Source organism: Schistocerca gregaria, chromosome 7 (genome assembly GCF_023897955.1).
Source record: "Schistocerca gregaria isolate iqSchGreg1 chromosome 7, iqSchGreg1.2, whole genome shotgun sequence".
In the NCBI taxonomy this organism is placed as follows: domain Eukaryota; kingdom Metazoa; phylum Arthropoda; class Insecta; order Orthoptera; family Acrididae; genus Schistocerca; species Schistocerca gregaria.
Window position 1 is genome coordinate 559,722,246 of NC_064926.1, and position 26,698 is coordinate 559,748,943.

At 38.9% G+C, this 26,698-nt stretch overlaps 1 protein-coding gene across 6 annotated transcripts in view; it reads right to left on the reverse strand.

Moving 5' to 3' along the window:
* LOC126281932 (neurobeachin) overlaps positions 1-26,698 on the reverse strand; it is a 2,071,601-nt gene that overhangs the window by 905,767 nt on the left and 1,139,136 nt on the right. For 4 of the 6 annotated variants that reach the window (XM_049981271.1, XM_049981272.1, XM_049981275.1 and 1 more), the window contains 4 exons: positions 2,792-3,005; positions 1,683-1,935; positions 511-653; positions 13-203 (listed from right to left, as the gene is read on the reverse strand). In XM_049981271.1, the coding sequence (XP_049837228.1) occupies positions 13-203; positions 511-653; positions 1,683-1,935; positions 2,792-3,005 (801 nt within the window). The remainder of the gene's footprint in view (positions 1-12; positions 204-510; positions 654-1,682; positions 1,936-2,791; positions 3,006-26,698) is intronic. The other 2 variants (XM_049981274.1, XM_049981273.1) reach the window with 1 other exon arrangement.

Below are 26,698 nucleotides of genomic sequence, written 5' to 3' on the forward strand. Positions count from 1 at the left end.
GCAGGCACTCACTTGTGTGTGCTGCGGCTCAGAAAGAAACCCAGGAGCTTCAGTGCCTGGAGCCTGATCAACTGACTCTCAGCAGCAAGTAACTTGAAGATAGTGCGTACTCCTTGCTTCACATCAAATGCAGGAACCATTGAAGCTGGATGTTCAGAGATCAATGATATAAGCATCTGCAGTACGTCATGTAAATTCTCATCCTGAAAATTAGAACAAGTTACACAGCTGATAAACATTCAAACATTCATCAGAACAACTGAAGAAAATGCATGCCAGAAAACAAAGAGACTGGATGAGTGGATTAGAAGGTGTGTGTGTGTGTGTGTGTGTGTGTGTGTGTGTGTGTGTGTGTGTGTGTGTGTGTGTGAGCGTGAGTGTGTGTACAAAGGGACAGAGAGAGAGAGAGAGAGAGAGAGAGAGAGAGAGAGAGAGAGAGAGAGAGAGCACTCAGGTCAAGATGGATGCCTACACATTAGATGAAGCTTTTATACTTAGACGAATGCTTACTTCATGCATCGTTGTGAGGTAATTTAGAATACTTTGTAGTTCATCGTCCTTTACTCCATTTCCAATCATAATCAGCTGTTTTAGAAATAAGAGAATGTATGCACGTATTGCCAGTATATCTTTCTGTGGTGGTCTCGGTCCATCTAGAAAGCAGTAACAACAAAGATGGTGATGCCAGCCCATAAGGTTGTACACTATAAATACCAACAGAAATAATTAAAATGTAGGAGAAAGCAAAATATATGAATGAGTTACCTCTATGTGGAAGACTAAGACTACTGTTATGTAATATGAGGAAACACTAAACAAGTATTTTTCCATTTAGATCTGAAAGCAATAGCCAAATACTGTACAGCTCGTGGATCATTTTCAGTTCATACTGTAACAGGTAGGTTCCACCATTTTCGACAGTAATTACATCTAGGTAGCAACTCTGCTGTCTTAAAGCCACTTAGTATTTTGATATTTGAAATACATCATGGAGTGGTACAAAATTCTTTCTGTAGATAGCAAGCTCTTCTTTGGCTTGCTCTCTTGCTGCTGTATTTATGATTTCAAAATGAGGTTAAGATCTCAAGTCTAATGTACAAGGTAAAAGATATATTGGTGCTCAGGAACATTATCTCACATGTGATGCACATTTTGACCCCTTTGACTATGGAGTCCTAATCATAGGTCTAATATTTATTATTTAAGTCAACCATAGAAGCAGTTCACATGATCAGTTGTTTCTTGCAATAACTAGTGGATATTTTATACAAGAATATGGCCATGAAAAACTTCATGTACTTTAAAAGCAACAAACATTACATGAGCTGTGAAGAACTACTATCTGAAAACTGAAGTACGTAACTGCATATGTTTTTGGAAAATATACTGCAAATCTTTGGAAAACAGCACTTTCATGTTGCCAATAACAAAATTTTGCCCAAAAATGCCGACTTCCATGTAGATTTCCTTCCATGTCTCCAGCTTACACCAAATATAGGCACAATTAAATGTAAACAATGAAGTCCACATTCTAAGAAAGTAATAGTCTTAACCAGTTTAACACTTCACTTCATTAACGCACAAAATTTAAGTCATGTAAAATGGTTTCATTCATACATTCTTATATAATCTTTTATAAATGTATGTCAATGAGAATGGTGTAATTATTTGTTGATACAAACCTAGTCCTTTAGGTGTTATTCCACTTTTGGCACGTGGGTTTGTTACCCAATAATAGTACTTCAGTGTGTGCACCGTCTGTAGGACTGTTGAAACACGGCGCACATTGGAGTAGATCTGGGTATCGGCAAGGAACTCTGTTGCTAAGTAGGAGTAGAGCCGAGTTTGTACTGGTGCAGGGGTGTAGATCCATAATGCAGGGTTGAACAGCACATGGTCCAGCAGCTGCCACGTCAGGAACGAGAAACAAAATAACTGCATTTCAATTGACGACGAGCCTGTCCACTGGTGTAGCCAATACTATCAGATAGCATTAGAAGGTAGAAAAGAGTGCAAAATATTGAACGAAATTCAACACTAATAAAAATATGCATAACTAGTTTGTTACTTCTTACTTGTCCTGCACAGTATAGCTCAAAGCACCTACAAATTACAAACAAATATAAATCTTTTGGAAATTCATTGGTGTAATCCTAAACCATAATTTCTATAGAAGCTCTTTTTTTCTCATATCTAAGACTACTCAATAAACTACTTTACTTTTATAACGAGCATACTACATACCACTACATTTTATCCACTACCTTACAAACCCGTTAATTCCAGTTTTCAAATCCCAGGTGTGCAACAATGAAACATGAACTTTTACAAATTGTTAGAGTTTCAATAAAATTTATGACAACTTTTTAACATTCACAGATCAAATGACTTATTTTATCATAGGTGATTACTGTGAATACCCTCATAAAGCATAAATGACTTCTCTATGTACCCTATATGTTTCTGTAGAGCCAAAAAAACAACTCTTACAAACTACAAAACTTTGTTTACAAAAGGATTTATACTCATATGGTATGAAAAGATATTGTGATCAACTTTTTAAAAGAGCTAAAATAATTTATGCAGATATTTAATCTAATGCTACTAGTTCTCGCTGTATAAAAATCATGCTTTATCTCTATTTGGTCTGAAATATTACAATGCAACTCATAACAATATTAACATTTATACTGGATGTCTAAGTCAAACAAAGTTCATCTCATCTAAAATGACAGCTATGTGACTGCAATTCATCAACATCCCAACAGCTGAATGATATTGCTGTTCTCACCTGTTTCAGAAGCAGTTCACTATTTGAGCTCAGGCATGTCACAAGGTATTTTGTCAGTCCAAGAAATGAACTGAGCACTTCCAGTGTTAAATGGTCTCTTGATGATCTCTGAAGCATGTAACTGATCACAAGGAAACCCCTATTCTGTATCATATGCTGCTGAACAGTTTGAGAGCTCTCAACAAGCTCACAAATAAACCCAAGAAGTTTTGAACTGAAAAACAAATACAGTAAGGTGAAAATATTTCAAAATACAAATAAAACAGAGTTGCATATATTTAATACTGAAGGTGAAGTGAGAAAACTTAAGCATTTTATGTATATTAGCACAGATAAAAAAAGGTGCAATACTCAATACACAAAAATATAGCAAAACTGATAGCAACCTTGAGCCAACATACTTCAAACATTTAAAATGAAAGTAATATACACAACAAGCATTGTGGACAGAGTTCATTTAATGACAAAACAGGAAGAAGCTCAGTAAACTTGTTTAAAAACTTACAAGACGTGGTACATTAATGTCAGTATATCACAATTAATATTTATATTAGTCAGTATATCACAATTAATATTTATATTAATGTTTGTTTTAAGACTGTACAGCTATTTTTATATAGAATCTGCTAGGAACCAATGTACTCTTATACACTTTTAAATGATTCCCGACGCCCATCCCACATAATGTCATGTTCTTTAAAACTAAAATAAATCATTAAAAAGTTACAGTAATGGAATGCAAGCTGCAAGGGGAGTTGATACCTTTACTTGTCTTGGTATCTCTGATGTTACTAACAAAGAGATAGAGGGGCTGGCCTGTACTTACCTCAGCTCAGTACAGCCGATAGATACACAAAAAACAACCGAAAATTTACATTCCTAGCTTTCGGAATAAATGTTCCTTCATCAGGGAGGAGAGAGGGGAAAGAAAGGAAAGAAGGGAAAGTGGATTTAGTTACTCACAACCCAGGTTATGAAGCAACAGGGAAAGGAAAACAGGGAGAGTAGCAAGGATGGAGGCATGGTTGTCAGAGGGAAGCCAAAGATATTCTACTGTAGGTACTGTGCCAGCTTCAAACCAAAGAGGATGCATACAGGAGTAAAGAGGTATATAGTATAAAGAGGTAGGATGAAAAGATGCATGAATGGCTAAAGAGGAAAGGGAAAGAGGAGAAGACTGAGGAGTAAATGAGAGTGAGGTTGTTTAACGTAGGTTCAGTCCAGGGGGATGGCGGGATGAAAGGATGTGCTGGAGTGCAAGTTCCCATCTCCGTAGTTCAGAGGGACTGGTGTTGGGTCGGAGAAGCAAAATGGCACATACGGTGTAGCAGGTTCCTAGGTCCCTAAAATTATGCTGGAGGGCATGCTCCACTACTGGGTATTGGACATCTCCTAGGTGGACAGTTCGTCTGTGTCCATTCATGCGCTCAGCCAGTTTAGTTGTTGTCATACCAATGTAAAAGGCTGTGCAGTACAGGCATGTCAGCTGATAAATGACATGTGCAGTTTGACACGTGGCCCTGCCTTGAATTGTGTATCTTTTACCAGTAGCGGGGCTGGAGTAGGTGGTTGTTGGGGGGATGCATGGGGCAGGTTTTGCAGCAGGGTCGGTTACAGGGGTAGGAACCACTGGGTAGAGAAGGTAGTCTGGGAATATTGTAGGGTTTAACAAGGATGTTACGGAGGTTAGGGGGGGCGATGAAAGGCAACTCTGGGTGGTGTGGGGAGAATTTTGTCAAGGGATGATCTCATTTCAGGGGTTGACTTGAGAAAGTCATATCCCTGGTGGAGTAACTTATTGATGTATTCGAGGCCAGGATAATATTGGGTGACAAGGGGGATGCTTCTGTGTGGTCTGAGGGTAGGAACATTGCTGTTGGACGGGGAGGAACGTATTGCTCAGGAGATCTGTTTGTGGACAAGGTCTGCAGGATAGTTGTGGGAGAGGAAAGCACTGGTCAGGTTATTGGTGTAACTGTTGAGGGATTCATCACTGGAGCAGATACATTTGCCACGAATACCTAGGCTGTAGGGAAGGGAGCTTTTGATGTGGAATGGATGGCAGCCATCAAAGTGAAGGTACTGTTGTTTGTTTGTGGGTTTGATATGGATAGAGGTGTGGATGTGAGCTTCAACAAGATGGAGGTCACCATCCAGGGACCTAGGAACCTGCTACACTGTATGTGCCATTTGGCTTCTCCCACCCAACACCAGTCCCTCTGAACTGCGGAGATGGGAACTTGCACTCCAACACATCCTTTCATCCCGCCATCCCCCTGGACTGAACCTACGTTAAACAACCTCACTCCCATTTACTCTTCAGTCTTCTTCTCTTTCCGTTTCCTCTTTAGCCATTCATGCATCTTTTCATCCTACATCTTTATACTATATACCTCTTTACTCCTGTATGCATCCTCTTTGGTTTGAAGCTGGCACAGTACCTGCAGTAGAATATCTTTGGCTTCCCTCTGACAACCATGCCTCCATCCTTGCTACCCTCCGTTTTCCTTTCCCTGTTGCTTCATAACCTGGGTTGTGAGTAACTAAATCCACTTTCCCTTCTTCCCTTTCTTTCCCCTCTCTCCTCCCTGATGAAGGAACATTTATTCCGAAAGCTAGGAACATATATTTTCGGTTGTTTTTTGCGTATCTATCGGCTGTACTGGACTGAGATAAGTACTGGCTAGCCCCTCTATCTCTTTGTTAGTATTTGTTTCATACCTTTATATGAGATTTTCCATTAATTATCTCTGATGTTACAACTACCAACATTTGTACAGTAACAACAAAGATGTAGAAATGTATAAACAACCCTTCAGTGAGTGCCAACCAATGGAACTTCCTGGGCACATTAATAACGGTTTGGAAAGCATAGATTTCTACTAACAAAGTGTTGGTCCACACAAATGGTCACCACCAAACTCTAGTCAAGAGCCAGCTAGACCACCCAGTTGCTGAACATGCCGCCCTACCAATGTACTTCACAGTCTATGCTATTTGTATCCTTTCTACCAACACCATCTTTTCTGAATCGTGCAGTTGGGAACTTTCCCTAGAACATAAGTCTTCATTCCTGTAATTCTTGGGCTCCATCTGCCTATTCCTACCTCTGCTATTACTACATGTACCCACATGCCTTCTGTCCCACCAATGTGTCTGGAATGGTCTGTTCCCATCACTTCACTGCATGCTCCCATATTCAGCACTATCATCTTCCCCTTCCCCTATCCCTATCCTGCTATCCCTTCCCCTATCCATGCTGTGCCTGCTTCTTACTAGCATCACCCACCCCAGTAGATTTCTGCTTATGTCAGACACAGTCACAGTCAGGCCTTGACAGAAAGAGACAGCAGCCACGTGTATATGAGTTGCTGCAGTGTGAATGTACGAGAGTTCTACTTCTGAGAAAGGACTTTGTTCAAAAGCTTATATATTCCTAGTACTCTTTTCAAAACGCCTTTTTGTGACTCCGCGGCTCCTCTGTGTGGTGAGTAGCACTCTGTCCTTTCGATATTGTTGTTATTCTACCAATAAATGTTTTTAACATAAGATGAGACAAAGATAGTTTGATAAAAGAAATAGTTTGGAAAAGAGAACTCTAAATTGCGAATAGATAAAGAGTGCCACACCAGCAAGAACAAATGAGGAAGACTTGCCGATAAGAGAAGAAACTAACTTTAGTTTGAGTGGCCTCCAGAGTAATAAGTGTATCAAGCTGATACTACTTGTAATAATACATAAAAGGTCTAACTCACAAATCAAACTCCAGATGATTATGAGATGTTGACTGAAACACGTAACAGTACTGGACATAGACACAAAACACTGTTGTTATTTTAGGTGTATTAATATGAAGAAATTCTCCAAAGGTAGTCCATTATGGCCAAAATAATATTCAAAATAATATCTACAAGAACTATACGAGTGAAATTGAGAAATACAAATATAATGACTACCATCACTGTACAGTAAGAAACAGGCGAAGAATGTAGTGGTATGTCGTACAAACAACAAATCATCCAGAATTTATGGCTATGTAACATGTGAAGTGAAAAAGATGTGTAGAAATAGAAAAGGGAGGAGGGGAGAAAATTTACATATTTACAGAGGGAGCATTACACAACGATTCACAAGAACAGGGGAAAGGAATATCACAAATGGGTAGCTTTGACAAATGAAATAGTGAGGGCAGCAGAGGACCAAATAGCTAGAAAGACTAGGTCCAGTACAAAACCTTGGATAACCCAAGAGACATTGAATTTAATTGATGATAGGATAAAATATAAAAATGTACCAAATGAAGCACATGAAAGTGAACATTAACATCCAAAAAAATTAGATTGATTGGAAGTGAAAAATAGCTAAACAGAAATGCCTAGAGGACAAATGAAAGGATTTCAAAGCATATATCACTAAGGTAAAGATAGAAATGACCTACAGGAAAATTAAAGAGGCTCTCTAGAAAAAAGAAGCAGGGGTATGAGTCTTACAAGATCAGATGGAAAACCAGTGCTAAGCAAAGAAGATAAAGTTGAAAGGCTACAGGAGTATATAGAGGATCTATACAAGGAAGATGAACTTAAACGCAACAGAAGATGATACAGGAGATATGATAATGTGAGAAGAATTTGATAGAGCAGTGAAAGACTCAAGTTGAAACAAGACTCCGGGGGTAGCCAGGCAGAAGAAATACCCTCAGATTTCAAGAAGAACACAATAATTCCAAATCCAAAGAAAGCAGTTATTGACAGATGTGAATATTACCAAACTATTAGTTTAGTAAGTCATGGTTACAAAATACTGAAGTAAATTCTTTACAGAAGAATGTAAAAACTGGTAGAAGCCAACCTCCTCAAGGAAGATCAGTTTGGATTCTGCAGAAATGTAGGAACATGTAAGGAAATACTGCCCCTATGATTTCTCTTAGGTTAAGGGAGGGCAAACCTATGTTTATGGCATTTGTAAATTTACAGAATGCTTCTGAGAATGTTGACTGGAGTAATTTCTTTGAAATTTTGAGCGTAGCAAGAGTAAAATACAGTGAGTGAAAGGTTATTTACAACTTATACAAAAACCAGACAGTAGTGACTGAGAAGAAAGTCACGCAGGTTTATAGTCTATCCCTGATGTTACCCAACCTGTAAATTGAGCAAACAGTAAAGGAAACCAAAGAAAAATTTTAAACAGGAATTAAAATTCAGGGAGAAGAAATAAAAACTTTGAGGATTGCCAGTGACATTTTAATTCTGTCAGAGACAGCAAAGGACTTGGAATAGTGGTTGACAGAATGGACAATGTCCTGAAATCTCTGTTGATCCATTGTGAATATGAGAAAGTGAATGGTCAGGTATTTACCAAAGAAAACTCGCCGAACAGCCACATGTTTCAGAAGTTATTTTGGTTAGGCGGCCGGTTTTGGTATCACATTAATGCCATTTTCAGGCCTAGTGCACACCAAGTACAGACAATCAGATACATCCATGCATGCATGCATGATTCTGTGATATTTGTGTGGACTGTGTACTTCAAAGATTTGACTACAACTCAGTATCTTGAAAGAATGATATAAGGTGACATCAACCAAAGCAAAACAAGTTTAATGAAATGTATTTGAATGAAATGAGGCAATACTGAGGGAATTCGATCACTAAACGAGATTCTTAAAGTAGTATATGAGCTTTGTTATTTGGGTAGTAAAGAAACGGTTGATGGCTACAGTAGACAAGATATGAAATATATGCTGGCAATGGCAAGAAAAACATTTCTGAAGAAGAGAAATTTGTTAACACTGAATATACAGAATGGTCAGAAATATCCGTTACGAACTTCTAGGACATGTAGAGGGTAGTGAGTACATAACATTTTGAATAGGAACTCGTGTCCAGAAACTTATCGTTTCCATTCTACGACAGTTTCAATGCAACTTCCTTGCAGATTAAAACTGTGTGCCTGACCGAGACTCGAACTCGGGACCTTTGCCTTTCGCGGGCAATTGCTCTACCAACTGAGCTACCGAAGCACGACTCACGCCCGGTACTCACAGCTTCACTTCTGCCAGTATCCGTCTCCTACCTTCCAAACTTTACAGAAGCTCTCTCCACAGTATCCTTTCTTTCAGGAGTGCTAGTTCTGCATGTTTCGCAGAAGAGCTTCTGTAAAGTTTGGAAGGTAGGAGACGGATACTGGCAGAAGTAAAGTTGGGAGTACCGGGCGTGAGTCGTGCTTCGGTAGCTCAGTTGGTAGAACACTTGCCCGCGAAAAGCAAAGGTCCCGAGTTCGAGTCTTGGTTGGGCACACAGTTTTAATCTGCCAGGAAGTTTCATATCAGCGCACACTCCGCTGCAGAGTGAAAATCTCATTCTAGTTTCAATGCAGATGATTATCTCATCCACATCCACGTGAGAAATGTACTTAGGCGTGACCCAGTACAGTTGTTGCAATCCATTTGAAAAGAATACTGACTTATGAATTTTCATTACAATGTACACCTTATGGTTTACATTAGTTGACAACAACAAGAACCCAGTATCTACAGCACCAGCCACAATGTACTGATTCATTACAACAACGGCTCGATGTGGCGGCCACCAATGTTGTTACACACATTGTACCTCCAAAGCATGATCTGGTACAATTTCTCCATCCCACCTGGTGTCTCTTCAATGTCTTGTGCAGCGGCCAGAGCTCATGCCAGCAAAAAATGGCTCTGAGCACTATGGGACTCAATTGCTGTGGTCATCAGTCCCCTAGAACTTAGAACTACTTAAACCTAACTAACCTAAGGACATCACACACATCCATGCCCGAGGCAGGATTCGAACCTGCGACCACTCATGCCAGCAGATCTTCCTCTGTCTCTACAGGTGTCTCATAAATTAGGCTCTTCATATGACCCCACAAGAAGTAGTCCATAGGGGTTACATCCGGCAAGCATGGTGGCCAAGAAGTTGGAACATCACAGCCTATCCATCTTTCACCATACCATCTGTTGAGATGTCTCCGGACAGTCAGTGAAAAGTGGGGTGGTGCTCCATCATGCTGAAACCACATTTCCTGATGAACATTCAGTGGCACAGCTTTCCAGAACAGCTCCACTACGTGTCGTAGGAAGACAGAGTATGCGAGACCTGTGAGCTTGGATGGAAGGAAGTATGGTCCAATCACATGACCAACCAGAATAACTGCCCACACGTTAATTCCAAACCTGTCTTGAAATCCCTGTACGTGTGTGGCATGAGGCTATTCGTCCCCCCACACATGGCTATTTCGAGCATTCAGAACACAATCCCTTGTGAACCTACATTCATCTGTGAAGAGAACTCGACATGGAAACAGGGGCACGTCAATGGAATGGTGCAGGAACAATGTGCAGAAGGCGACACGTTGTGGAAAGTCTGCTGGACCCATAGCGTGTACTCTTTGTATGTGGTATGGATGTAATTGTTGCTCATGCAGGACATCCAAGATAGTACTGTGACTAACTAGCTTTGCACGTGCAATTGTTCATGAACTCATTGACAGGCTATCTTCAATGTGACGTAGTACACCTTCTTCAAATTCAGGAGTGCGTCGTCGTCATGGATCACCACAATCCTGCCTCCTCATAGCCGTTGTGTAACTTGGCAAGCAGTTTGTGCGATGAAGTGCGACGGTGTGGAAAACGTTCGCGATACAGCCAACTAGCAGCTCTTCCATTACCTCGAGCTTCGCAATACACAAGGAGCATATCTGTGTATTTCGCAAACATATTCTGCACCATGTTCCCTCTATCGGTGATGCACAGGTAATGACTCGGTCTCACAGCAAAGCAGACAATAAGTGACATCTGGGGATTGTTTGACATAGTACACGTCATCGTGTCTACCCTGTTGCATACCAGGACAGGGAACTCTGAGATGTTTCTCTTGCCCTAAGCAGACGTTCACGAGGTACACATCTTAATTGAAATTTTCATAGAACAGAAATGATACGATTCCAGACATGGGTTCCTATTCAAAATGTTATGTACTCACTACCCTCTACATTTCCTAGAAGTTTGTAATGGGAATTTCTGACCTTTAAGTGTTTGGAAGTCTTTTCTGAAATTATGTGGAGTGTAGCCATGCATGGAAGTGAAACATGGGTGATAAAACATTTAGACAAGATGAGAGAATATGGTACTGAAATGTGGTACTACAAAACACTGCTGAAGATTATGTGGGTAGATCACATAACAATGAGGAGGTACTGAATAGAACTGAGGAGAAAAGAAATTTGTAGTACAATCTGACTAGAAGAAGGGACCAGTTGATAGGACACATTCTGGGACATCAAGGGATCACCAAAGTAGTATTGGAGGAAAGTGTGGGGGGAGGGGAACCAAGAGATGAAAACAGTAAGCAGATTGAAATAGGTGTAGGTTACAGTAGTTATTTGGAGATGCAGAGGCTTGCTCAGGATAAAGTTTCATGAAGAGCTGCTCAAACCAGTCTTTGGACAGACAATCACAATAACAACAATAACACGTGCCTTATGCCCAGTAAGTAAGATTGCTGAGCCACATTTGTGTATGAGCTGACAGATACTTATCAGTTACTATATCAAGTAACATACAAAACTACTGAGTTGAAGACATCATCCTTTTTGGTGTCAGCTACTAGTGCATCAACAGCGAAAATTTTAAAGTAAGTGGTACCACAATATAAACATAACGTTCCGACTACATATAAAAATAAATGTATAGCAGAAGGCTATCACGAATGCCACACAATACAAATTGCTTGACAAATGCCTTACCTCAGTGAAAGTTGATTAAAACATAGTGGTCACATCAAAACTGGAAATACAAATACAAAAACAATTAACAAAAACTAAGGAAATCAACCACTCACTTATAACCAATTGAAGCACACTTAGTACACAGAAACATGCAATGGCACAAGGACACTTTAGCCTTCGAGCTACGGCTCTCCTGCTGGATGTACAGTCTCCCTTGGACACAACCACACCGATATCTAAAAACACCCATTTGAAGCCACAAATACTCTATGTAGGTCAGGCAACAAATCTGGTTCAATATAATTATGGGCAAATTTGTGATCATCACAAATGTATTTTCAGTCTGAATGAATCAACACAGAGACCTGAAGGACAGTAAATATGGCACGATTGGATTCACACAAAATAAAGCATTCCAACACAAACATGTCACGCAGTTACACCATTCATAAAAAAACAAATATATAATATCACTAATGTTGGCATCTTACGCCATTACAGACGATGCTCCTCTCTACAATTTCCTCCATACTTGCAGGATTGGAAATCAGTGCACAAATAATGCCATCACTGTTATATGCAGCTGCAGAAGTAGTTTTATGAAGTGGTAACTCACAGTACATGATGTGATACTCAGATAAGTATCTGATTCCTTGGCAGATCTTACAGGGTGTATCTGAAAAGTAATGTGTCCCAATTTTCTGTGATGCAACTACTTGTCTCACAGCAGTCGAACTGATTGGGAAGGATGAGGGTTTCATTTAGCTTTCCAGAGGTAAGTCACTCAATTGGCTCTGAACACCTGGAGGATTAGGATAGCTTCTTCTGTGAACTTCTACGTAGTGGTCACATCAAACTTACAATGGAGAAATCTTTACAGCAACACTATTTGATGAAGTTGTGTGTGAGGCTCAACAAAACACTGCCTGAAACTTTTGGATTAATTAAGGAAGCCTTGGTGGTTGATTGCCTTTCCAGATCACAGTCAAACAAGTGGCACAAGGTGTTTAGAGAAGGTTGAGAAGAGGTCACCAATGAGGCCCACGCAGGATGCCCTTCAACATCATGAATGGATGACCATGTGACATGTGTGCACTAGCTACTGAATTCAGACAGTCAAATGAGCGGTCACTTGATGTTGGGATTTTTAGACTTGCCCAATTTCCCAAGGCAGTGCTCCAGAGACTGAAACACAGGATCACCCATGTCTGAAAGAAGTTCTGCACATTGTGGAAATTGCACCACGACAACACGCTGGCTCACATCGTCTTTGTTGTCGCAGCCTAACTGACCTGTATTGGTGTGGCAACAATGTCACAGCCACCCTACAGTCCCTACCTGATCCCAGGCGACTTATTTTTGTTTCCTCGGGTGAAAAGGGATCTCAAAGGAAAGTATCTGGAGTTGGTGGACAATGTGCACACTTCTTTGACAGTTTCCCTGAAGAGCATTCCGACTGAGGAGTTCCAGAAACCTTATGATGCATGTAATAAGCATGGAAATCATGCTGACAAATATGTACTGATGCACAAAGGTTATACTTCAAACAGTTTTAAGTTATTGAACGTATCTGAATAATATTTAAAAAAAAAAAAAAAATGTTATGCATTACCTTCTGCACAAATCCCATATTTAATTGTGTATGCTAATGCAACAGAAAAATGCAGTGGAGGCAATGGTACAGACCGCTTATCCAAGTTCTTGTCAGATTCACATTCTGGATAATGGCAAAATAAACACAGATGTTAATAAAAAATGGTAGTATATTTCCCACAACATGGCCATAGTTTAGAATTGGACCACAATAAAGCTCTTGGTTTGAGGAAAATCGAGACAATTTGTTGAACTAGCCGACCCAAAGCCCTGACCTTAGCTGCGGAACTGAAGCATTCTTCATGAAAATTGCTAAAAAATTATATTTTCAGTGTATCTGACTTTATATAATTGACACAATGCTGTAAGAAACTATGATCTCTGCTGTCATTACAAATAAATGAGCACCATCCGGTTCACTTCAGTTATCACCAACTATCAGTTTCAAACTGTGCTGCAGATAATCTTTAAATCTGATTGGAACAGGAAAAAGTGGGAACAACAACGAAAATTACAAAAATGTGACATCACAAACATTACCATCACAGGCTGCAGAATTAAAACCAAAATATTACAAGAACCCACACGAACCTGGTGCCACAAATAGCAATTTGTCAAATGACATAAAAATATTAAGGTAGTGGGTGGGATAACAAAATTTTTGCACAGTCACATGATGTGTGCATATGTCATAGTCCAATATATTAAAACAGCATCAAGGTGATACCTCTGTCATAAAATAAACTGAAATAAATAATAAAATAAAGGAATAAAAGACTTGTTATGAAGTAAATATCTGATGTATGTTGTGTCATATAATAAGAGGTAAAAACAGAAGTAAAAAAACAACCTCACAGTACAGTGTGTTCATTTCTCATTTGTATACTTTAGAAGACAGTGCAGAATTAACAGACATATTTAATCTAGCTAGTTTGAGTCTTCCCTCTGTCAAAATACAACTTTAAGACTTGGCCTTCATCTTAATGAAGTAAGAATACAATTATACTGATGACAATTACTGTGAGCTAAGAAACAGGTGAAGAAAGAGGAAGGGAAGAGACATAGTTACAAAAATTACTGAAGATTTTTTCAGTCACTACAAATTACGGATGCATTTGGCTACAATTATTTTTGCAAGTGTATCCCCTTCCTCCTCTTCACCCAGTTCTCATAAAGTTATTTCTTGACAGACGGAAGACTCAGACTAGGCCGATTAGACATGTTTGTTAATTCTGCACTGTCTTTTAAGATATACAATGATAACAAAAATGTATGATGCACACTGTACTGTGAGGCTGTTTTTTACATCTGTTGTATCTTTTATTGAATAACACATTCTATCATGGAAATCTATTTCATTGTCATGTCTTTTAATCCTTGATTTCATTATTTATTTCAGTTTATTTTATGGTGGAGGAATCTCTTTGATGCAGCTTTAATATACTAGCCTATGTCATTCAGAACTTCACATAATCATATAAAAAAAGCTTTTATCCCACTCCCAACCTTTGCGGTGCCAGGTATATTTTGTTGTTAATTGTGCAGCCTCTGATGGTAATGTTTGTAATGTCACACTATTGTAATTTTTATTGTTGTTGCCTGTGTTTCCTGTTCCATCTAGACCTGAAGATTATCTGCAGCACAGACTGAACTCAGTAACCGGTAAACAAAAGGTTGTGATCCATATCACATTTGTTTCTTCATTATCAGACTTCAGTTGAAAGTGCTCCTGGAAAATAAAACACTGTTGCAATATCAGGAAGAGGTCCACATATTATTAGTTCCAGTGCAGCACCTTTAGAACAAGTAGCAATGGCTGCTGGGAGACTTTTGGACACACTTTGTTAAAAAAATGCATAAGGAAATACACAAGTTTAAAACAACTCTAATTAACTTAATAAGCAAGTTCTCCTTTATAATTAAATACCTGTATTCTGAGAAAGCATAACTTTGTTATGGTTATATATAATATAAGGCTTCTCTTATAATAAATTCCATCCACGAATTTCCACTGTTGTTCTTAACACTTATTTCTTACAGAAGTGCTGCTTTCACTAACAATTGTACACAGCAGAATCCTGTTTTTAAGTTCCCGCAGTTTACATTTTCCCATTTTTCACATTCACTTTTGTCTGTATGAACAGCAGTACTATTCTCTCAGTACAATGCTTTCCCTTCACTAACAAATCCATGTTACAACATTTCCTGAATTTCAAGTTTTCCTTGACATTACCACAACCTTTAACACTGATTTTCAGACAGATTTCTACAAAAACTGCATTGTATTACTGGTCAGAGGCAGCTTTGGAACAAAGCAGAAAACACAGACTATACACGAAGTTATTGATCATGTAACATAGCATTAGTGTGGTAAGCAAGATTTTCATTGTCATTGTGTTAATCACGGCCACGTGAATTATAGGTTCACGGTGTTTCAAAGGGTGGGAAAGTATGCTGAGTCACTGTCTTAATAATAATCACGATCAGATGATACTGACTCTAGTAGCAAGATTGCATCGTATTACAACAGCTTTAACTTAATTTCACAGTCATTTATACTAATAAGAACCAGTTATTAGGATGGCTGCCCCTATAAGGGGATTTCACAAATCATTTCATGTGAAATATGCTAATCTGTACTAGGCATGCACTCTTAAGTTGTATGACCTGATGTCAGACATAAACATTCCTCCTCAACATGCCCCATAATATGATGACAATTTCCATCCTCTTTCTCATCTAGGATGTCCCTGAGCCAAGTGACCTTGTTGGCAACAAGCAGTAGATTTTGTGCCTATTGGTCTATGTTTATGAATATTGCCAATCTTAGTGTTTTCACCAATACTGTGTTACAAGTTTCATTTACCAAAATTTTACAAAAATTATCAATAACAAGTCTCACATTAGAACACACATATCATTTTGATGTGGTTTCATGAAAGACTTTTGCTTCCACATTTTATTTACATCACTGGACATAACCAAACATTCCGCCTTTGTGAGTATCAAGAAGGCACTGGCTGAGAACTAACGCAAAAAAATGTGCGATTCCTGTAACTGAAATGATTAGAAAAGATGTGAAATGTATTTCTGTGGCAAAAAATGATGATTCTACAATGTGTAATTTTCCATGTTGAATCGAGAGTTTGTTTAGCAAAGGACCTATGACTTTCTGCTTTTACCCTCAACATAACTGTGGGAAATTGGCCCAATATCAAAGTCAACGTGAGACAATTTGGGTCCACAGCAAAAAAACATAAATATGTTTGGTCATCGGTATATGATTGTTTGGATAAATTCATTGTAGAGTGGTTTGTTAGCACGAGAGTGTCAGAAATTCCACTTGATGGCAACATACCGTATTTACTCGAGTCTAAGCCGCACTCTAATCTAAGCCATACCTGAAAAATGAGACTCGAAATCAAGGAAAAAAAATTTCCGGAATCTAAGCCGCACCTGAAATTTGAGACTCGAAATTCAAGGGGAGAGAAAAGTTTTAGGCTGCATCTCCAAATCGAAACAAAGTTGGTCCACTGTAATATGAGACAATTTAGGTCGAATGAATGACGATACAGCTACAGTAGTTTGGTTCGAGTCGTAAGCTTAGCAGTTAAGCTTTACCAGGTAGCCATTGCTATCCGTCAGGTGCTCCGTCCATATTTATACGGGTACCCTTCCTTTTTCACGTGCTTCGTCTGGTTTGAATTGATTGCTTATTTTTCTTTCATCTGATAAGCGCAGTTTTCTTTGTTATAGGTGTTTACGTCACTCTACGCTGAAAATTTATTACTGTACTGTGTCATGCACTGTTTGTCGTACTCATGTTTACTGCCTGTCGCCGATCGCGGCATGGCTTGCTTTTGTGCACGCTACCGCCGCTTACAAATAAAAAAAAAAAAAGAGAGAGAGAGAGAGAGAGAGAGAGGAATCGTCTCATTAGCGAAACAATGGCAAGAGACTGCTACTTGTTGTTACTTACACTGCTGCTTTCTTTGATAATGATCAACAAGAACCAAATAATAGACTGCATATGATAGATGTTCTGAACGAATCTTGGCAGGCGCCTCTTTAGTACATTACATTCTGCACAGAAGTCATCTTAGATTTAAAAATCTAGTCAATTGCCTCGCTTCATTTCTGACTGTATCACAGTTTAGCATAATAGTAATACGAATATAAACATGACATGATATGTATATTCTTTCGCGTTTGCTGTTGTTTCACTCTACTTTTGTGGTTTATTACGCAGACAGGATTTAAATGAGATAGCAGCAAACATGAAACAATACATGGCAAAATGTTTATATTCGTATTATTCTTATGGTGACGAGAATACTGCATGTGATTCACAGTTTATAAAAGTTCCTATTAGCAACCATCTCTTCCCACAGATAGGAAAAAATTCAGAATGTACAGATGGCCATATTGACAAACATCCTAAACATTCTTGCCAGTCGGGTTTTCGTAGTACATTGAAATGCTGCTACATTCAAAGATGAACAATACGGAATTTGTATTTACTTCGTTGGATAATGTATAAAAATGCAGTGGTCAAAAATCAGCGCGGAGACAAAAAGCTTGTCTTCCACCTTTTTTTTTTTTTTTTTTAAATTTATTTACTGACGCAGAGGTTTTGGCGCCAGTATTTATCTTTGTGCCTACAAAGCATGCCTGTGTAGCGCTACATATATTCGACGGCAGAACTAAGTTGTGGCAGCACCCACCAACATTTTTAAGAACTTCCGCTTGCTTTGCACTCGATTCTAAGCCGCAGGCGGTTTTTTGGATTCCAAAAACCGGAAAAAAAAGTGCGGCTTAGATTCGAGTGAATACGGTACTGAGAGAAAAGGCATTTCAGTTCACTGCAAGAATGGGGATCACCAACTTCATGGCATTGTACAGTCAGATCAATCAATTTAAAACTCACAACATACTGAGGTGAAAATTTAAGTTTTGATAGTGTAACTGTGGAGTAATGGAAAAAAGAACTGTAAAATATATTTAAAGACTATGATACAAAAAATATTTTTAATGTTGCCAAAATTGGACTTCATAACATATTATCAAATAAGATTTTATGTTTCAAAGACAAGGATTGCCACAGTGGGAAACTGAGTAAGCACTAAACTTCCTGGCAGATTAAAACTCGAACTCGGCACCTTTGACTTTCGTGGACAAGAGCTCTACCAACTGACTGGAGACGAGGTACTGGCAGTAGTAAAGCTGTGAGGACGGGGCGTGAGTCGTGCTTGAGTAGCTCAGTTGGTAGAGCACTTGCCCGCGAAAGGCAAAGGTCCCGAGTTCGAGTCTCGGTCCGGCACACAGTTTTAATCTGCCAGGAAGTTTCGTATCAGTGCACACTCCGCTGCAGAGTGAAAATCTCATTCTGGAAACATACCCCAGGCTGTGGCTAAGCCATGTCTCCGCAATATCCTTTCTTTCAGGTGTGCTAGTTCTCCAAGGTTCGCAGGAGAGCTTCTGTAAAGTTTGGAAGGTAGGAGACGAGGTACTGGCAGTAGTAAAGCTGTGAGGACGAGGCGTGAGTAGTGCTTGAGTAGTTCAGTTGGTAGAGCACTTGCTCGTGAAAGGCAGGTCCCGAGTTCGAGTCTCGGTCCAGCACACAGTTTTAATCTGTCAGGAACTTTCGTATTAGCACACACTCCGCTGCAGAGTGAAAATCTCATTCTGATTAACCACTGTTTCACTTATGGTCAATACTAAAGCATCTGAAAAATTACCTCCATTAGTAACTGTTATACTTAAAAAGCCAAAGCGTTTCAAAAATGTGAGAACCCTGCCCACTAATTACTATTCCAACAGCACTGCATGGATGACCAGTTCTGTCTTCACATGCACCATGCATGCACAGGGGGACAAAAGTAGGAAAATAATGCTGGAACTTGACATGTCCACCCCTCCCTGACAATCTGCAGCTCAGAAATATGAAGTTAGTGTGCCTGCTTCTTAACTGTACATGGGAGCTTCAACTGTTGCATTTGAGAATCACCCATTCATTTCAATGTAAATACAGAAAAATGCTTATCACAAAGACTATACTTATGCATGATAATGGCATGGACCCAAAATCTATGATCATATCGCTTTTGGATGCTATGTTTTGTGATGTATTATGCAGTCAAAACATAAAGTGCTGTAACTCTTTGACTATTTTTGACTGTTTCATGAAAGCAGGATTTAAGTTCACAGATGGCGCCGGGTAAACCCTCCTCGTGTAATGATGTCTCAATTTCCATAAAAAGTGATAGTGATGTGTGCAAAATTTGTGTAAAAAAAGGTTAAGCATGGTATCCTGTGTATCGAGTGCAAGTCGTGGTACCACGATAAATGCGTAAAAGTGAATCTGAAGTATATAAAAGACGATCATGATTGGACATGCCGTCAGTGCCTTACGAGTGCCGCGAAAAATGAAACACTGTACACACTAAAATCAAAAGAAACAATAATAAGGGTTCTATCAGACGATTTAGTGACTATAACAACAAAATACCAAGAACTCCAGAAGGATTATCAAGAACTGGAAATAAAATACCAAGGATTGGAGCAAAATCATCGCCTAGCACAAGATGCCATAAAAGATCTTTCTACGCAAAAAAAGTGGCGAGTGCCGATGCTGACTAAAGCATGTAAACAAACAGTAAGTACAGCTTCGGTGATACCGCTATCAAATAAATACTTGGTTATAGACGAAGACTGTAATAAAACCGCAAGCCTAGCACAAGATGTCGTAGAAGATCTTTCCACGCAAAAAACGTGGCGTGTGCCGACTAAAGCATGTAAACAAACAGCAAGTACAGCTTCGGTGATACCGCTATCAAATAAATACTTGGTTCTAGACGAAGACTGTAATAAAACAGCAAATAGGGATGAACCAGAATCAGTGACTAAACGTCCAATAAAGTGCACAGTCAGGAAAATTTTTACAACTAATAAAACAAGGAACTACAAAAAACGAGTTCTTGTGCTTGGAGATAGTCACGCCAAGAGAATCGCCGAGAAAATGAATGAATACAGTTCATCATTTACGGCCGCAGGAATAACTAAGCCAAGCGTGCCTTTGACCGAGATAACGAAAAACAGTAATTCACTAAATGAGTTATCTAAGAATGACACGGTCATAATCATGGGTGGAAGCAACGATGTATACCGAAACGAGGGTAAATTTGCCACACAATGTCTAAAAACAACACTACTGAACCTCAAAGTGCCGAATATCGTAGTCACAAGCATGCCTCATAGAAACGACCTGCAGGACAACTCAATCGTAAATTTGGAGCTTACAAAAATAAATAGACAAATTCGTAAAATATGCAAGTATTATCAAAACGTAACATTCTTTGAGCTTCCCAATTCAAGAGAACTGTTCACGAAACATGGTAAACACTATAACAGCGCTGGGAAGTCGTGCATTAGCAAAATGCTGACAAAACTAATACAAAAAGACGACCATGCTGTAAGAAATACAATTGCAATACAGCCAGTTTCTATCAAGGAAATACGAAAACACCTTAACAGCTGCATAACTAGTAAGTCAGTCGCAGCCACAGCATCAATGCAGCCAGGATCATCACTTGAACAAGAAGAGGCAGCGCCAGAATCATCTTCAACAAAAACAGCGAGAAAATGTGAGGATCCAACGGAAGAAACAGTGGCCAGTCCATCAATCAGTAGGATAACCATAACACCCCATCACCAAAAGGATTTTTTAGACCAAGGCAAGAGAAATGTAAAGACTACAAGGTAAGCAGTGCTCAGTGCTTCTCAGTCTTCCACCAAAATATGCAATGCATAAGAAACAAAGTGCAACAATTAGAAGTGGAACTGCAGTCTATTGACAGCTCACTTGTTTGCTTAACAGAACATTGGTGTAACGGTTCAGAATTATCAAATGTAGCACTACATTCATACATTCTAGCCTGTCATTACAGTAGAAACACTATGAAATGTGGTGGATCATGCATATACGTGAAAGAGGGGATTATGTATAAAATTAGGAATGACGTCATGGCATTAAGTGAAGATAAACACATAGAAATATCTGCTTTAGATATAAAAAACCTAGATGTATTCCAAAGACTAACAGTACTATGTATTTATCGTGCTCCCAGTGGTGACATGGACACATTCACTACAAAGTTAACCCAAGCATTAGATATGGTCTCCAGCCCCAAAGGCAAAATTATCATTTGTGGAGATCTAAACATTAACATGATGAACCCAGATATGTTGTACAATAATTTTCTGAACATTATGTATGCCTATGGTGTATCACCATTAATTAACACTGCCACTAGGATAACCAGACATTCAGCTTCAAGTATTGACCATATGCTAACAGACATAGAGAAAGATAGATGTGACGTTGTCATAGATGACCTTGGCATCACAGACCATTCCAGTCAGTTATTAAAATTGGGTATAGAATTAGATAATAACACTAAAATACACAAGTACAGTAGGGTTTTCTCTAAGTCAAAAAGAGCTCTATTTGCTGCACTACTTAACAGTGAAACATGGGAGGAAGTGTACAGAGAACCTACTATAAATGGGAAGTTTTCAAAGTTTCTGTCAGTATTTAAATTCAGGTTTGAAGAAGTGTTCCCTAAAGTTCTAAGAATCACAAAATCATGCAACAACAACAGCTGGGTAACCAATGGGATAAGGAAATCTGCTGAAACGCTCAAGCACCTTAGCTCAATGAAAAACTACCGTAATGATTCAGCATTTCATAACTATTATCATAGATACAGAAAGATCTATAGAAAAGTATTGTTAGTGGCTAAAAGGTACCAAAATGACAAATTTATAGAAAAAGCCAGTAATAAAATCAAAGCAGCATGGAAAATCACCAAACAAGAAACTAATAGGAAAAAATTAAAGCCAGTAAACATACAGTTTCAGCACAATGATACCAAAATAAATGATCCCAAAAAACTAGCAAACTTTTCCAATCAATATTTCAGTAACATAGCTACCAGACTGCAACAGAAGTTCAACAAAACAAAGCAATCACAAACTCTGAACAAAATAGCACACACAATGATGCTACGACCAACCACAGCAGAAGAAGTATCCAATGTTGTGAGTAACCTAAAATGTAAAAATTCAGCAGGCATAGATGAAATACCTGTGTGCTTACTGAAGGACTGCGTAGACAACATCAAAGACCCATTAGTGCACATCATCAATGAATCCTTCTCCATGGGTTGCTTCCCAGAAATACTAAAGCATGCAAAAATCCTACCTATATATAAGAAAGGTGACCCAGAAATCATAGAAAACTACAGACCAATCTCATTACTGTCATCCTTTTCAAAAGTCATAGAGACCATAATGAAAAACAGGCTCATGGGGTACTTAACAAAGTTCAATCTTTTGAGTAAAGAGCAATTTGGTTTCCGGGCTGGCAAAAGCACAAATTCAGCTGTAGCTCACTTCTCAAATGTTATCCTCGAAGCACTAGACAAAGGAGACCACATAACAGGGATCTTCCTTGATTTGACCAAAGCATTTGACACGGTAGACCACACAATTTTGCTAAACAAACTAAATGCACTAGGAGTAAGAGGAGTAACAAACATGTGGTTTATTCATACCTGCAAAACAGGGTCCAACAGGTGGAGATCACTCAAACCAACTCCAATCACACCTTTTCACACCTTTCAAACCCAGAATACATCAACATAGGAGTCCCCCAAGGAAGTGTGCTGGGCCCAATCCTCTTTTTAATATACATAAACGATTTTCCACAAAGTGTCAAACATGGTGAATCAGTACTGTTTGCTGATGACAGTAACATCCTAATCAAAGCTGAGTCGCCAAGTGCACTCAATGAAAAAGCTGAGGAAACACTTAAGCATGTATGCCAATGGATAGAGACTAATAAATTAACCCTAAATGTAAAAAAAACCAACAGTATTAGCTTCCACTTAAACAGAAAACCGAACAGTAGCAAGCTAAAAGTTAATGACGAGCACATAGAATGTGTACCATCAACAAAATTTTTAGGCATGCATGTAGACTCTCAACTAAATTGGACCAAGCACACTGCGGTACTTGGAAAGCGAATAGTTTCAGCATGCTATGCACTTAGGATTATAAATTCAGTGTGTAGTAGCCGGTGTACTAGAACTGCATATTTTGCGTATGTCCACTCTATAATTAGTTATGGCATAACCTTCTGGGGATCAACAGAGCAGAACAGACAAACAATATTTAAGTTGCAAAAATGGGCCGTACGAATCATAACAAAAAGTAGCAGTAGATCCCATTGCACAGAGTTATTTAAATCTTTGCGTATATTGACAGTTCCGTGTGAATACATTTTGCAGACAGTAATATACATAAAAAGACACATTGACCAGTTCCCGATAAACAGTTCCATACATGCACATGACACCAGACACAGACAACACTTACACCTCTATACGAAAAACAAATCAAAAACTCAAAATAGCATGTTATATAATGGAATTAAATTAGACAATAAACTTCCACAAGGGATCAAAGACATAAGCAAAATAGATAACCTGAGGAAATCGCTAAAAAAATCTCTCTCAGAAAAGTGCTTTTATACTGTCAATGATTACTTGAGATTATGTGAATGCATAGAAATATGTAAAAATTAGCAACTGTGTGATTAAGTGGTTTAAAAATGCATCTTGTTATAATATTCATGAATTCCGATTGTGACAATTATAAATTTGTGTACCTATTGTATATACTCATGTTGACAACATCCATACAATCCTGATTGTCTACGGATGGATAAATAAATAAATAAATAAATAAATAAATAAATAAATAAAATAAAATAAAAGAAAACACACACACACACACACACACCACACACACACACCACTGGAAGGAGATTTGTCTGAGACTACAGATTTTTCTGCGATAAGCTTACTGTCTATGTTTCATCTACATTTACGTATGTCAGTGTCGGTGTTTCAGTCGTCCCTTCAGAGGTGTCAACAGTAGATAATACCATTACCAAACAAGATGATATGATAAGAATCAGTTGTGCCCAATAGTAGAGAATCTATGAAAGCTACTAATATTTTGAGGCAGCACATTGGTAGTGCATCAGGTGGTGATAATGCATTTCATGCTTTGTATACTGTGGAGAAACAACTAGAGCTAACTGATGTTAGAGACAAAGGAAAATAATTAATTATTTCAGATTTTTTAAATAGGCAAAATTTAAATTGTTTTAATTCTGTATTTTGAACAATATAAAGAGAATGACAGTAAGAGTAATTTATTCACTTTCACTTGTGTTTCCTATGCTTTCTTGTATTTTACACTTTCCTGCATTTTACACATTTTTGTGTCGCTCCACTGAAAAGTGTAGAAAGGGGGTTTTCCTGTAGTTACATTTGTACTTGCTAACATGTAAAACAATTAGAGTATAAGTGAAGACACAGTGGTTTCTTTGAAAGTAGCAGAGTTTCTATGTACAAGATTTGTCAGCTAATATGTTTGTAAAGCAATCTAAACAAAACATCACTGTACATAACTCACACATCCTTATAAAACAAGACTTTTGTTCTTCAGTGCGCGCACACGCACACGCGCACACGCACACACGCGCGCACACACACACACACACACACACACACACACACACACACACACACACACACACACACACACTACAACACAATGCCCCAGCTTACCTGAAGAAGGATCTGGGTGACCATATTCTACTTGTCAATATGCTTTTCAGCTGCACAGTACCTTCACTGGTGAGTATCTGTAGTTACTCAATGCCTATTTTGCAAGCAAAGTCTTCCAGGCTTATAAATGCAGTTTGTTCAAAAAAAGTGTCAAATACTTTAAGAGATGGCTGTACTCTTCCAAACAAGAAAAATAATTCCCATAAACATGGGTCCAGAAAACATTTGTTTCCTAAATAAACATTTGATTACAGGAAGGGCCGTGTGATGCTTTGTTGCAGATATTAGTAGAATCTTAGCATTGGCACTCCGTCAAATGTGCCAGCAGGGTATTGTGATGTCTTATTTACAGTACTCTACCTACTTCATGAACAGTTACCGTACCCACAACAACAGTGCATTCAGACCCTAAGCCACAGGATCATCATACCAGACCGTGGTTTTGTGAATGGCTGCTCCAGAAGTCTGCTGGAGATTCATAGTTAAATCCAAGGTCTCATTAACTGATGAGACAGGTTCACACGAGACACGCTGTGAATTTCCATAACCAGCATGTATGGGCAGATGTAGATCCCCAAGCAATTCAGGAAAGTGGGCATCATGAAAAATTCTCGATCAACATATGGGTAGGTGTACTTGACTACAGATTAATAGGGCTATACATACTACCACAGAGCTTAACTGGGATGCATTACCTGGACTTTCTCTTTAACAAATTGCCTACCATACTGGATGCTGTGCCACTGCAGTAATGAATACAAATGTGATTCACATATAATTGTGCACCAGCAAAAATTCATAACAATGTGTGTGAACATCTGACACAGACATTTCAGTACCGCTTGGTTGGTTGGAGGGGCCCCACATCTCAGCCTGCTTGTTCCCCAGATGTCAGTTCCCTCAACTTTTGGTTATGGGGGCACCTGAAGGAGTTGGTCTTTGATGCATGACAGCAGGTGCAACAACAACCAGGTACACTTCAAAGGACACGTCATTTCTTAGGCTGGAGGGCAGAGGGATGCACTGTCATGAATGGATACCGTGTTGAACACCTTCTGTAAACATGTGTTTACTGGACAAAATATGCATTTCCAGACCCATGTTTACTGGACTTATTTTTCTTGTTTTGATGAATACTACCACCGCTCAAAGTATTCGATACTTTTTTTTGAGTACCCTGTAAATATCTTGCATGCCACTTTTCCAATGCTTTTCATGTCAGTATCGAATTTGCCTGAGGAACCAGTTCTCCAACTTACTCCTCACTCAAATACATTAGAGAGCCAGAGTGGTGTGTGTGTGTGTGTGTGTGTGTGTGTGTGTGTGTGTGTGTGTGTGTGTGTGTGTGTGTGTGTTGTCGACTTCAGAAGAAGGCCTTTCGGAAGAAAGCTTACTTGTTTAGCAGTCTTTTTGTAGTGCCTGTCTGTGAGTCAACATCTCCAATATATGGTGAATAGCAATCTATTCTTTTCATAATACGGTCATTACCCCATCCTGGATTTTCCATTGTTCGACTTTTTTAAACTATAAATGCACAGTTAAGAGTCGTAAATGCACAGTCAAGAGTCATGAATTGCAGGTGTTACATCATGTTGCATTTACTATTAACTACCACTACAAATTTCAATAACAGCATTCGTTTATAATAGAAACTGGTTTACTTCCACAAATTAATGTTCTGTATAAATATGACCTTGAAGGCCCAACAGTACTAGGTGTTCACCATGTCATCCTCAGCCCATGGGTGTCACTAGATGTGGATATGGAGGGTCATATAGTCACCACATCGCTTTCCCGGACACTGACAGTTTTTGTGACCACAGCCACTACTCCTCTACCAAGTAGCTCCTCAATTGTC